The 14091-nt window shown below is 44.7% G+C and overlaps 1 protein-coding gene across 2 annotated transcripts in view; it reads left to right on the top strand.

Annotated features, from left to right (window-relative positions):
- The window catches only part of bcl9 (BCL9 transcription coactivator), a 29893-nt gene extending 16262 nt beyond the window's left edge, over window positions 1–13631 (top strand). For both annotated transcript variants that reach the window (XM_085374540.1, XM_085374539.1), the window contains exons 3-10: window positions 3252–3708; window positions 6353–6657; window positions 6844–6951; window positions 7095–7281; window positions 7897–7993; window positions 8123–10286; window positions 10795–11067; window positions 11176–13631. In XM_085374540.1, the coding sequence (XP_085230666.1) occupies window positions 3422–3708; window positions 6353–6657; window positions 6844–6951; window positions 7095–7281; window positions 7897–7993; window positions 8123–10286; window positions 10795–11067; window positions 11176–12218 (4464 nt within the window). In that variant the 5' untranslated portion in view covers window positions 3252–3421 and the 3' untranslated portion in view covers window positions 12219–13631. The remainder of the gene's footprint in view (window positions 1–3251; window positions 3709–6352; window positions 6658–6843; window positions 6952–7094; window positions 7282–7896; window positions 7994–8122; window positions 10287–10794; window positions 11068–11175) is intronic.
- Window positions 13632–14091: the final 460 nt, after the last annotated feature.

Raw genomic sequence — 14091 nt, 5'->3', positions numbered from 1 at the left:
TCTTGCTCTTCTCTCAAGGCTCTCCTCCTTTTGTATTGCTCCATAGTGAAGGAGTCAGTCAAGGCCAACTACTGCCTGATCCCACCAGGTCCGAACATTTTTAACTTGCGCTGGACACCTTCTCCTAAAGGGTTCACTGAGCTTTAAGCAAAGTGCTTGTGATGGTTGAAAAGAGTTTAGTATACATCCCTCAGCACCTTGTGAAGAGGGAATAGAGGAGCCTAAATTTCCCTAGCTGGCAATCATGCCCAGTTTGTGCAAAGTAAATGGTGTTTTTAAATGTCAGTCAGCTTTTTTTTTTTTTCTGACGTTCATTGCTCTTTTTAATGTACAAATGAAATGGTACACCCTCTAAAAGTCCTAGTTGTTACTGGTGTCCTAAACATTTTACCTGTTTAAAAACACCAACAATCACAATCAGATGCCACTTTAGGAGTAGCCTTTATTAATATCTCATTAGGTTTTGTAGTGTACATTTAAATTTTTTAGGAGCAGGAAGGTTCATCCAATTAGATTTCTCTTGGAGACAGACGTTAAATTCAGTTTACATTGTTAAAGTGAAGGGGAACCCTGAGCATGTTTTTGTGGCCGGTACACAGTAGCCGATAGCATCTGATATAGTGTCATCGTTAGACTCCGCTCTAGCACAAGCTCCAATTATAGAAACAAGACGTTAACAGCAGAACCTGTTTTCTGCGTGCCTGTTCAGCTGGTAGTGTGTAATTATTCAGACACAAAGTTTAACTGAACTTTTATATGGGGACTGTCGCGTTAACAGAAGCTCTTGTTTCTGATTTATGCTGTATATCACAGCTGCAGAATTACACGTGCTTCAATATAACATGCGTAAAAGAAGTTGCCTTTCGTTACATTTTTAATAATGAGCCTAGCATTTCTCTGAAGTGTCTCCACTACAGTATTTTTTTTACATTTAAAGGTTAATCTAGTCAGTTTAATTTGGTTCTACAAGCCGCCTCTGTTTCTGTTGAGAAGCCAGCGTCTGCCTGTGTGCAGTAATCTGTGCTCCTGACTGCTGTAAATCACTTCTTCTTCTGTGACCAGTGAGAGATGAGTGTTGCTGCTGTAGCAGGAGTCGGTGTATTTGTCTGCTTCCCAGTGCTGCCACCATCCCCCCATACAAGTAGAAAAGGGGGCGACACAACCCCCAAACACCATTCCACCTCCCTCTCCCCAGGGGGACTCTGGAGCCAGTTACAATGCTGAGTGTTTTGGAAGAGCTCCTAAATATTTTCAGGATGACAATGTAATCTCACTGACTGGGCTGCTCTCTTGAACAGGATTCTCGTGCAGTTCTCGCTCTCACTCACCAACACACACAAAAGACAGTGATTGGTGTGAGTCACAGTACCAGCTCGACAGCTCTACCACATGTGCCAAAGATAAAGAAAGTATCAATGACTAACCTAACTGGTGTTTTTTTTTTTTTTTTTTAATTGTAAAATCATTATATGTAAATCAACAGATTTCTTTTTTCCAGATAAATATTGGTGCTCTCTGGTGGACAAACTAAGCAGTGGTGGCAGCGTTTGGGCTGTGACTTAGTTTTTATCAGTTACTATTGAACCAGACTCCATATCAGCTTATAGTGGAGCATTTATATTATCAAGCACCTTGAGATGATTGATCTTGCATATTGATGATGTATAAATTGAATCAAACTATAGAGTTAGTGGAGGGGAAGACTGATGTTTTGTGTCTGCTGTTTTTTTACAGTCTTTGTTCTGTCAGCTGTTTAAATTGGTCAGTTGTTTTAACTAACACATGTTGAACAATGAGGATTGAAATTATGTACGTACTTCCAGAGTTCACTACAGATTTAGACTGTATTTGTGAGGGGTGTTTGTAGGAACACCCATGAGCTTCCAAAGACAGTGTATGCACAATTTCTTAAACAAATTATTAGATTATTTATTTTGTAACTTTTTCCTGCAAATACAATTGTGAAGTACTTGGTGATTATTACCGGAGCATTATAATCCGCCGTCTCTGTAATGAGTCTCTTATCCTTCACCGTTTTGGACTGCAGCTGGATGTGGTAGACTTTGTCTGCTCTGAAGCACTCGATACAGACGCATGAACCGGTTCTCCCCCAGTCGGTAGACCTTGAGGACACAGCAGATCTGTAGAGTTGAAGAAGATTATCATTACCAGCTGCAGTCTAAGGGCTCCAAGGCGCTTCTGCGGTGGTATTGCAGACAGACAGCTTTGTGGATGGCTGTATACATGTTGTAGCTGTTTACTGTCACTAGGGGGCGACGCCACAAACAACTGATCTGTAGGCTACTTTTACTTGCTTGTGCTATTGTTGGTCCATCACTTGTGGACAAAAGCAGGTTTATAACTTGCAAATTGCTTAAGTGAAACCAAGTGTTCAAAATAAAGAAAAGCGTCCACTGCAGCTTCTCATGCTGCTCCTGTTTGTGGCCCACTCTTCAAGCCGTCAGGGTTCAGGTTATGCATACACTCATCCACGTCGAGCTATGTGCTTTTGTTGTTGTTGTTTTTTTTTTTGAGGACTTTTGACGTTGGAGTTGGTTGCCTACGGAGAGCCTCTCTGCAGACAAATACCTATGCAAACAGACACAACGTCTCTACCATAAATTAAGTATAAGACGGCGCATGTAATGTGTCCATTTGCAGGATGCGATAATCTTGGAAAGCAGCTGAATGATGTTGAAAGCTGTCATAGTAGAGACCAGGCTGTTGATCTGCTGGCAAGCGGGTTAGCAGTGTCTGAATTTTAAAAATGAAAGCAAAGGGTATTGTCCATTCGTTGCGGATGGCATCATTCTCTCAGATGGATATGGAATAAAGCTAAAGCCAGTCTCTAAATGTATTTGGGCGGGTCTTAACATACCTGGGCGGCCTGCCCATATAAAGTCTGTGTGTGAAGCACTGAGTGTGTTGAGGGCGAAAAAAAAAATGCACTATAAGCAGACATTTCAGACACTGGGGGAAAAACAAACATGCTGAGGTTACAATTAACAATGACTGAAGTCTGTGTAAGTCGTCAGGTAATGAATTTGACCTACGATTTTCTTACTGAATAATGTCAGAATTACTTTATTAAGCCCTGTTTTGCCCAAAGCAACTTTAAAAGAGGGGGGGAAATAACAAAGATTGATAATAAGAAGACTTTGGGTAGAGTGTCACTTTGAACTCTCTTGAGACGGCGTCTACCTTTTCCAGTTTTGTTAACAGTCCTTTTTCTCCTTCTTTTCTCTCAACAGTGTGCCCAAGGGCCGTTGAAAGCCCCCTTGGGGGAATTTCATAAATACACACTGAACAAGAACAAGAGAAGCCTTCTGGACTATTGTTATTTTTTTCCACACTTTTCCCACACACACACATACACTTACACACATACACGCACACCCACACAGACAAGGACGTAGAGAGAATGTTGGAGGTCCAAGAGGAGAGGCCAGCGGCGGCAGGTACAGCAGCGACACATTTCAGCAAGAGGGAACGAGGAAAGAAAGAGAGAGAAGAGGCCAAGGACGGTCGGGGAAACCTGTCGAACATTGGGAATCCTGTTCCTGGCTCCAGGAACGTGCGTGCAAAAGCGCCGCTCACACACACAGGCAGTCCTCACCAGCTCATCACTCCACCCTGTTCTGTAGTCTTGGGAGCTCCATCAATGAACTCCAATAGGCTAAAGAACTCCCCGTCCACCAACACACAAAGGTGAGTGGATTCATACAATGTGACAACCTGTGGATATTGCCCTGCGATACTTCCTTTCTAATAATGATCAGCTATTTTGTGGGTGTAACTGAAATCTAGGTTATACTGGCTATATATTAAAGCTATGGATTAAAATAATGTTTAATCCAGACTGTTTATGATGGACAGCAAAGCATTTTTAACTGCATGAAAATCTTTGGAAGTACATGGAAATAAAACTTTTTAAAGGGTTGTTTGAAAAACTACTACCCTTTTTTTTTCTCCTTTTTTTTTGTTAAGACAACCTTCCTAGACAGTTTGGTGGACTATTAATGATGACTAAACCACTTAAGCTTGTTATTTAGCTTCAATAACATGTAATCAAACTTTACTGAGGAAACATCTGTCCACGGCAATTCTTTTTTTTTTTTTTTTACGTAATTGGAAAAAAAGAAGAAGAAAAAAAGCCAAGGTCATTAACAACAGTTAAGAACAAGGGGCAAATTGAAAAGCTCTGCCTGTTTTTCCAGCTTAGATTTAGTTGAAATAAGAAATATTAACTTTAAAAATCAGCAAGACCGAGGCCACATTAAGGCGGCCTTTTTGCTCATATGTACTGTACTTTCTAGAGAGCTGTTGTTCTAGTATTTGAATGTAAGAAATAAACATATTCCTGCTGTCAGATCTGTTTACGCTGCTTACAATCAGCATGTCGTTTAAACCCTTATAGCCATCAAGAATGGGGCAGCTCTTTTCCTAATTGATGCATGTGGGCACAGAGTTCAGTTCAATTTCAGTTCACTTCTGGTTTATTTAAAGACCCTACAGTACTCAGAAAACTCCAACGATTAGATGATCCGGTATGAGCAAGCATGTTGTGACAGTGGGAAAGAAAAACTCCTTTTGAACAGGAAGAAACCTTTGGTAGAACCAGGCTACACGAGGCACAACTGTCTGCCACGACTATTTGAGGGAATGAAGGCAAAGTGAAGAGAAAAACGGGAGCACAGGGAGACAGGACAGTTATTTCTTTTTCTATTCCAGCTCCTAAACCTGGTAGGAAGACCTAGTTTAAAATGGTGTCTCTTCTCTAGTTTGGCTAGAAAAGCTAGCCATAGTTAGAAATTACTCTTAAGTAATCTTTTTGCATGGACATCATTTACTTTTCTGTAGCAGCAGGCAGAAAATGCGTTTGGATAGCTGTTAACACAGAAACTAGGCCCTATCTAGACTCTTTTGGCTGATTACTTTAACTTAATTACCTCTGTCTGCTTGCGCTTCACCAGTGGCTGTGGCTTAATGATTGTAATGTTACTTTTTCCTACACACTCGACAGACGGAGTCACTCAGTCCCTGCAAGGACCCTGAGGCACACACGTTACCTACAGGGCTTTCTTCTTAAAGAGGAAGGCTCGGCCGTTTATAAAGTCATCTCACTTGCACATCTAAAATTAAAAAACAAAAAAGTAAAATAAAATAAAAACAATAAATAAAATAAAGCTAACATGTTATCCTTATGCTTTTTAAGGTTATTACTACTCTGGTATTTTCATTTCTCTTTACTGAATTGAACTTACTCTCTTGATGTCTTTAATTGTAGCGGTATTTTGAAGTGAGGCTTGTAAGCAAGTATGTCTACACGATACCTGATAAATCTATAAGAGTTGCATGTTGGCAAGGTCAAGAAGGTGGTACAAACCTGAACAATTTGCTTTACCTGTATGGTGTGGAAATTAGGTGTTGGTCAGGTGTAATGCTAATGTAAAATCATTTTTTGTGAATTATTAGTTTAAGGTTTTGATGCGTGATCCAGAGCTCTTCCAGGGTCAGGGAGTACACTGGGCTTGGAAGTTTTCCCTGCTGACTCATGGTTCTGGAGCCTCTGGAAATGACTGCACGGACTGCCAAACTTATGGCTTTGCCTTCTTGTTCTGCTGGCTGTGTGTCTCTCTACATACGTACAGTGTGCAGAGCTGTGGCTGAACCTTTTGGACATGTTGGCATGTGTGTGTGTGTGTGTGTGTGTGTGTGTGTGTGTGTGTGTGTGTGTGTGTGTGTATATGAGGAAGAAAGAAAGATATTAGGGTGTGGTATGGAAGTTCTCTGCCAGTTGGATGTTTCCTGCTTGCCTGAACTGAACTGCTCTCAGAGCCGGTTAGCAGCAGTCATTTGTAGGTGCCCTGTCTCTTTGCAGATGAGATCTGTGTGCACTGAATTCCCCATACCGGTAACTTAATCTTGCGTTCACAGGCATCTATGCCAACTGTTGGTTGTCAAACTGATGCTGTGTTTAGCAGTTGCAAGTTGTTTTTTTTTTTTTTTTTTTTGGGGGGGGGGGAGGACTAAAAGAACACAAAGTTCACATTTTCCTTTGGTTTTCTCTCTGCCACCCCTCTTGGGTACCATATCGGAGGGGAAAAAGGCACATGTTATGACTAGGTGTCGTGGGATTAAAGACCCTATGGATGGCAAGGTGCCTCCGCATTTATCTGTGATTTACCTGGTTCATTCTTGATTCCAGAAAATGATTATTAGATAAGCCTGCTAAAATGCCCCTGGCCTTTTGTTGTATCCAAAATATCTGATGTTTTTCACAGATTTCAAGGCAAAGTAGCTGTTTTAGTTCATGGCGTAAATGTATCCTTATCTATTCATTGTTTTTCAGCCCTAAACCTAAGACGGAGGCCATGGTACGATCACCTCCTGTCGTGTCTCCCTCCACTGCCGCCCAGAGTGACTCTAAAATGCCCAATCAGGGCAAACCAGGGAGTACGGGCAGCCAATCACAGCCCTCACCCTGTGACCCCAAGACCAAAGGGGCTCAAAATGTTGCAGGTGGAGTGGGGCTTAAAAACGGCCAGAGCCTAAGCTCCGGCCCAAGCTCCAAGGTGAAATCCAAAAGGAGCATGAACAACTCTGCAGAGTCATCCGAACAACCAGAGAGTGGTACGCCTACCAGTGAGGAAACGGGTAAGAATCACCATAGCCAGTACAGTATTATCAAATCATCTGCTGTGTTGTTTGCTAATACTACACACTCTGCCAAGAGAATACAAATTGGACATCTTGAAAGATGTACTTTGCAGTCCCTCATTGCCAGTCACACTGATAAACCTAAGGCCACTGATGGCTTTGTGTGTGCGTGTGTGTGTACAGATAGTAGCAGGGCGAAGAGGATATGTGTTACGGAGAGGAGGGCGCCGTACAGTGGAGCTGACTGGTACTCTGGGGGAGAAAGTGACGAAGATAACAGAGGATTCTTCAGTAAGTGTGTTAACATGTGCATTCAAGCATATATAATATTCCCTCCATTAATCAACTTGACTTGACAGCGGTTTTCAGTAGAACTACATTTCCCATAAATCTGTGCTTAAAGTCGTGGGTGATACCCTGTTCTCTCCCTGCAGACTCAAACTCCAGCGATGTGAATCCCCAGGACACTGTCACACATTCTACCTCCAATGCCGGACTCAGTCGCTCCTCAACGCCCTCCCACAATACACTGGGAGGCCAAGTCTCCACAACAGAGCCTGCTAGTGGCCAGAAACAAGGCTCAAAATTTGTTTATGTCTTCAGCACAGGGATAGCTAACAAGTAAGGAAGCCAGAAGTTACCTTTTCTATTACTTCGTATTTGTCATATATTTTTTGGCTTAGAAATAGAATATTCCTGTTGAATTGTTGGTGTTCACAGTTGGTTTATCTAGCCAAGTTTTAAATATTAATGAGTTTATAGAAAGTAAAACATTTTTTCTTTTACATAATAAAAACCTACATCTGCAGCAACACGATTAAAATAGAATTGCTAACAGTGATATTTTCATTGAGTGTATCTTTGTGCTTCTGTCATCAGTGACTGTTAAAGCTGTTTGTATATGTGGGACTAAGGTACTTGGCTTCCTCGCCTGTCCTTCACCCAGCTTTTTCAATTATAGCCTAAATATTTTGTGTGTATCTGCACAAGCACGTGTGTTTTTCAGTGGGAGTACATGCTTTGCTTAGATTACCACTCTCTTTTGGGAGTTGGAGATCAAATATGTGGATGCCCAATAGAAGGTGTGCACGTGTAATACTTTTCTTAGTCTGCTGACCTTGGCATTACCTTCATGGTCGCATCTAAGACTCATTCATGTGGCTCACTGTCTCACACACTCACACTCACTATTGTGTCTGATGACTGATATCTAACCGTCTGCCTCCTTGTCCTCAGGGCAGCTGAAGAGGTTATTAGTGGCCGTATAGAAAACATCATTGTCTTCCACATTACAAACATCTCCAACAACAGGGACATAGCTCACCTCCTCTTGGTAAATACTCATTTCATAGTAAATAAATACTAACATATATACATGGCATATGAAATTTTATATATATATGAACATGATTATGTTGACACTGCTACATCTCAATCCCGTTTCTCTTTCTCTGTGTTAAAGAACAATGCAGCAAACGACTCCAATCCTCCCCAGCAGCCTCCGTCCCACACCCAAGATCAGAGCCACCAGCCTGGATCCAACCCGTCCTTACCTGGCACGTCAGAGCCAGCCCCACCACAGCCTTCAAATCAAGGGAGCCAATCTGGTGTTCTTCCGCAGGAAGGCTCATCCTCTACAGGCATGGAATCCAAAAATATTCCCAGCAGCAGCCCCAGTAACACTACAGCCCCAGTTGACCAGGTCCCTGCAACCCAACCAGAGGCTGGCCTCAATCCCCCAACATCAGGTGAAAGTGGACAGGGTGGAGGAACTGGTGGAACAGGTCTGACACCCCAACAGCAGCAGCAACACCAGCAGCTAACCCAGGAGCTGTTGAACATGGAGGTGAACACAGAGGGTCTGTCACAAGAACAGATAGAACATCGGCAGCGCTCTCTGCAGACCTTGCGAGATATTCAGCGCATGCTTTTCCCTGATGACCGTGATGCCCCGCCAGCTGGAGCTCAACAATCTCATGGTGGACCCCATGATGGGGGTCCTGATGCGCCACCCCGGAGGTCTGAGCAGGGCCCCTTACAGGCTATGATAGCGCAGTCTCAGAGTTTAGGCCCACCAGGTGGACCAGTAGGACCTCGTCCACAAGGTCCACCTTTTGGCCCACCCCATGGTCCCAGGGACATGCCCCCATTTCCACAGGATGAAATGGGTCCACACATGGGAGGCCCAGGTGGATGTGGAGATGGAGAGCAGATGACCCCAGAACAGGTGGCGTGGCTGAAGCTACAGCAGGAATTTTACGAAGAGAAGAGGAAGAAACAAGAAATGCAACACCGGCCAATTGGTCCTGATATGATGATGCACCCCCATGGTCCACGTGGCATGATGCGAGGGCCCCCCCCTCCTTATCAGATGGGCCCAGGAGAAATGTGGGGAGGACCCGGTGGGCCACCGGATCACTATCCAGAGCGCATGAGCATGGGTCCTGGCCCCAGGGGTATGCCCCCACATATGCAGAGGATGCCTGGCTTCTCTGGTATGATGAATCCCGAGATGGAGGGCCCCCCGAGGCCTGGAATGGGATGGCCTGATGAGTTGCCTCCCCGTATAGGAGAAGCGCGTTTCCCTGGAGGACCTGGGCCAATGTTTGCTGGTCCAGGAGCTCGTGGTGAGCGTTTCCCAAACCCTCAGTCAGTCCAAGAGGCAATGTTTCACCAAGGAATGGGTGGAGAGAAGGGTCTTCCTCCTGGGATGATGATGGACATGCAGAGGATGATGGGACACCAAAGAAGTGGAATGGAACCAGGTAATGGCATGGGTATGTTTCCCAGAATGCCCAGTGATGGTCCCATGAGTCCTTCCTCTAGACTGCCAGGAATAGGGGGCCGAGAAATGGGACCTGAGTTCGGCATGGGGCCTGGCCCGGGGCCAGGACCTCATATGCATCCTTCAAAACTACGAGATCCCCCCATGAATATGAGCCCTGATGAGATGATGAGAATGAGAGGGGGTGGAGGGCCAATGGAAAATATGGGTCCACAAGGCAGGCCCATGCAGGGTCGGTCATTCCCTGAGCAGACGCAGCCAGGAGACTTTCCTATGGGGCCTGGGAGATCCTTCCCTGGGGGTGCTGGAGGAATGAGGGGTCCACATGCAGACCAAGCATTTGGTCCAGAGCACAGATCTACACCAACTGGAGGCAATGGCCGTATTAATCATATTCCCTCTGCTGGGGGTCCTGCACAAGGCCAGAGGGGCCGCAAGCCAGCAGATCTGAATGTCCAAGCAGGAGGTGGGAACTCTCCCAGTGTTAATCCACTTAAGTCTCCTCCTCTGAGGCAAGTGCAGTCCCCCATGATGGGCTCTCCCTCGGCTAATCTTAAGTCCCCTCAAACACCGTCCCAACTGGCTGGCATGCTCACCGGTTCCACAGGCCCTGCTGCCCCCCCAGCACCTCCAACTTCAGCACCAATGAAGTCTCCTCACTCCATGATGGGATCAGCAGGTGCTTCTCCTGTTCATATGAGATCTCCTTCTCTCCCTAACCCATCTCCAGGATGGGCTTCCTCACCAAAACCACCCATGCAGAGTCCTGGAGTGCCCCCTCAGGGTGGCAAGCCTCCGCTCAGTATCACCTCACCAAATATGATGCCAAGTATGGAGCAAGGTATGCATTGTTTTTCCTTTTCTGTTGTTATCTGTACCCTTTTCTTGTAAAAAGAAAATTCCTAAATAAAAACAATGAAAAAAGAGAAGTTGTATTCAGTTAATATTGGGATTTTATTTTTTAAATGATTATTGGGTTGAATTTTAGTTACAGTTATTGTCTCAGTGATCACATTTCAGATATTTGACTCAACTTGTTGAAACAGAATCAACCTAAAAACTGAAAATGATATGGATCTGATGTGTCTATCTTCCATGTTCATCAGATCTTTCAGATTAACACATCTGTGGGGTGGGGTTGGGTGGGTTATGGTCCAGTGGCTCCCTCTTCTGGCCACATAATATAGTAGCCACATTATCTTACTAAGTCTTAATTTGCACACAAATTGCAAGGAATGTCACTTGTGGTAGTTTAATGTGAAACAATCCACAAGAAGCAAAAAAAATCGACTGTTGTATTTTATTATTTCTTTGTCATGTCCTCTGTTTCTTCATATGTTGTCGTCTAGGTGGTAACGGCCCTCCCTCAGCCCCTCCTTCATCAGGGGCTCCATCTGGCTCCATGTCTCTCCCAGGCAATGTCCCGTCTGGTAGCCCTTACACCATACCTCCTGAACCAACACTATCCCAGAACCCGCTCTCCATCATGATGTCACGCATGTCCAAGTTTGCAATGCCCAGCTCCACCCCACTTTACCACGATGCCATAAAGACTGTTGCCAGCTCTGATGATGACTCACCGCCAGCTCGCTCCCCTAACCTGCCGTCAGGGAACAATAATGGTAAGACGTGAAATATCTTCTGTATAATATTTAATTTCAGTTCTCTGAACTTGAGCTACTTTACCAGTCGCTATACTCTGTATATAATAATTTCTTTTTGACTTATAGGTATGGCAATGAATCACCAAGGCAATCCACGTATGATGGGACCTGGAAATGCTGGACCTATGCCTGCCCTCAGCCCTCTAGGTATGAATCCAATGGGATCCCAGCCTCTCTCACATGGCATGCCCCCACAGATGCCCTCTCCCAATGCCCCAAATATGGGCCCAGGCATGATGCCTCATGGTATGATGATACCACCAAATCCTCAAGACCCTGGAATGGCCAACCCTCAAATGATGCCACAGGGACGCATGGGTTACCCTCACCGGGGCCAGGGATACCCCCTAACCCAGTCACCTTCCCAGCAAGGCCCTTTCTCTCCGCACAATGGTCCCGGTCCCCAAGGCTTCCCTGGCCATCCTATGGGTTTCCAGGGAGAGGGAGGACCTATGGGAGGACGGATGGGGAATATGTCTCATGGGGGAGGGGCTGATGGGGTTATGTGCAAACCCAATACCCCTGGTGGGCCAGAGTTCAATAACATGCAAGGTGGATTCAGTGACGCAGACCTTCATGAGGTAATGCGGCCGGGAGCTTCTGGTATTCCCGAGTTTGACCTGTCCAGGATAATCCCTTCAGAGAAGCCCAGTCAGACTCTGTCTTACTACCCTCGAGGTGGAGGAGACAACCCCGGGGGGAAACCGCCACACCCTTCTGGCTTTCCCATGCAGAGCATGATGGGCGACGGCCCACCAAGGATGGGGATGCCAATGCAGGGGATGGGGGGAATGTCAGGGGGACCTGGTCCTGGGGGAATGGGCCCTCAAGACATGCCAATGGGCAACCCTGGCCACAATTCAATGCGGCCACCGGGATTCATGAGCCAAGGCATGATGGGCCCTCAGCACCGGATGATGTCCCCTGGGGGCCCAGGAGGGATGATCCAGGGGAGACAAATGGCCCACCCAGGTCCTGGAGGCTCACCTAACATGATGATGTCACTGCAGGGCATGGGCGGCCCCCCGCAGCAGACAATGATGATGGGGGCTCAGATGAGGCCTCGTGACATGGACATGGGCTTCAGTCCGGGCCCTGGAATGTTCTAATCCAACAGAAACATTGTATCTAGAATGTTCTTGGACAATACACAAGGAAGGAGTAATGATATCGGACTCTGGAGAGTATTCATTAAACTGATGGACTCGAGTAAAGGAGGTAAAATATGAACGAGATGGCGTACCCAGAAAATGAGCAGAGTGGAGATAACCAGTCACCTGGTAATGTCCTGTGTGAACTATTCCGGCGGAGACTGTGATAGGGCCGCATTGGAGTACTTTTTGCCACAAGAACATTTAATTTTGACTCATGAACTTCAGAATGTATGGGATTGTTGTGGTCACACAGTTTTGCAAAACTGTTCATGTGGGGGGGTTTTTGGGTTGTTTTTTTTTTGTTTGTTTGTTTTTGGGTTTTTTTGATTATCTGACTGTAAAGATGACTTCGACATCAAAGAGGAATCAAACCTAACTAAAAGTCAGCGTGGAGATGCTACAGTATATGTCTACTTTTTTGAAATTAAAAAAACAAAACAAAAAAACAAATTTGTCGCGAAAGTGGTATGGAACAAGAGAAAGGAAAGAAGAATTTGTGCTTTGTGAAGACTTTAGTGGAAATCCATCTTGTCTCTCGCTCCATTGTTTTGACTGTATCTGTACAGTATATACGTGAGAGTGCGTTGGCGTGCTTGACCGAATGTGCGTTTGTGTGGTATGTATGTATGTGTCTGTATGTATAGGCATTCTATCAGTGACCTCTCAACTCCTCTTACCAAGCTTTCATTGGGGGAGGAACGTCCCCCTAAAAATACTGTACTGTTTACCATTGGTGGGCTATTCAAATTTTAGTCTATTTTAATTTTCTTTGTAACTCCAGTGTATAACAAACCAAACTATGACCTCATTAAGATAATAGTATTATTAAAAAAGCACAAACATGGACCATCTGCAGAAAGCGTCTTCTTTCTCTATTTTTACCATTGAGAGCAAACACATTTTAAGTGTGATGATCCTGGCAGCTTTGCAGCACCATGATAATCTCCAGTCCATTTCAAGTTGTAGATGACATTTGACTCTGTGCTCCAAAACTTTCAGGACTTCCTACGCTCGCCAGCGTGAATACTATTGCTAATACCCAGATGTGCTGTGTTCTTCTTGTTCCTGTTGTGTTCCTGTTTTGTTTTGACTCTCTTGTTGACTCTGGGTAATGATCATTCCCACAGCAATAATCTCCCGATGGTCAGCAGAATAGGACAGGAGTGGCTGTACGCCGCAGCAGGTATGCCAGGTATTATAGAACTAGAGCTAGGTAGATCTGGTATAAAAAAATTTAAACAGATAAAATAAATTTTTTTTTTTTTTTAGTAAGGCAGGTGTGGTGTCCGGAGTGAGACACAGAAATGTAAACACGTACTGCTTACCATCCAGTTGACTTCTTCTCTTTTCTCTATTGTATAAGCTTGTCATGTGTTTCTCCATTGGCTTTGGTGCAGAATAGCCTACCAGGGCTGTGGTGATGGACTACAAATAAAAGATATTCTTTTGTTATATACATGTCTATGGAGTGTGTGTGTGTGCACACGTGTGTATGTTTCCACAGAGGAGTCTTTACTATTTCACTTACAAGGACTAGTTACGCGTCTTTGTCTTGTACATACTCATACCAGCTTACCAACATTCTGCTACAAGAAGTGCAAGTCATATTAAGGAGCAGCGTTGATATGCTGACATTTTATCAGGAGGTACTAAGTGAGACTATTTTCAGAGGACACCACACTTCTAAAATAGATTCAAGCTTGTTGATGCGTTCAAATGCTTCTCCATTAGCTTCAGAAGAGGCCTTGAGGTTTTTCTAACCTGTATTTTAAAAGTTTCATTTGGCCTGTGGGAATAGTTCAGAGCCTCTCGCAAGATGTGAGCTTAC

This window comes from Diplotaxodon limnothrissa, linkage group LG16 (assembly GCF_057381915.1).
Source record: "Diplotaxodon limnothrissa isolate DT_005_m linkage group LG16, D_limnothrissa_male_GT1.1, whole genome shotgun sequence".
NCBI classification, from domain to species: Eukaryota; Metazoa; Chordata; class Actinopteri; order Cichliformes; family Cichlidae; genus Diplotaxodon; species Diplotaxodon limnothrissa.
The sequence above is the reverse complement of the archived record's forward strand: the minus strand, read 5'-3'. Positions and strand labels throughout refer to the sequence as shown.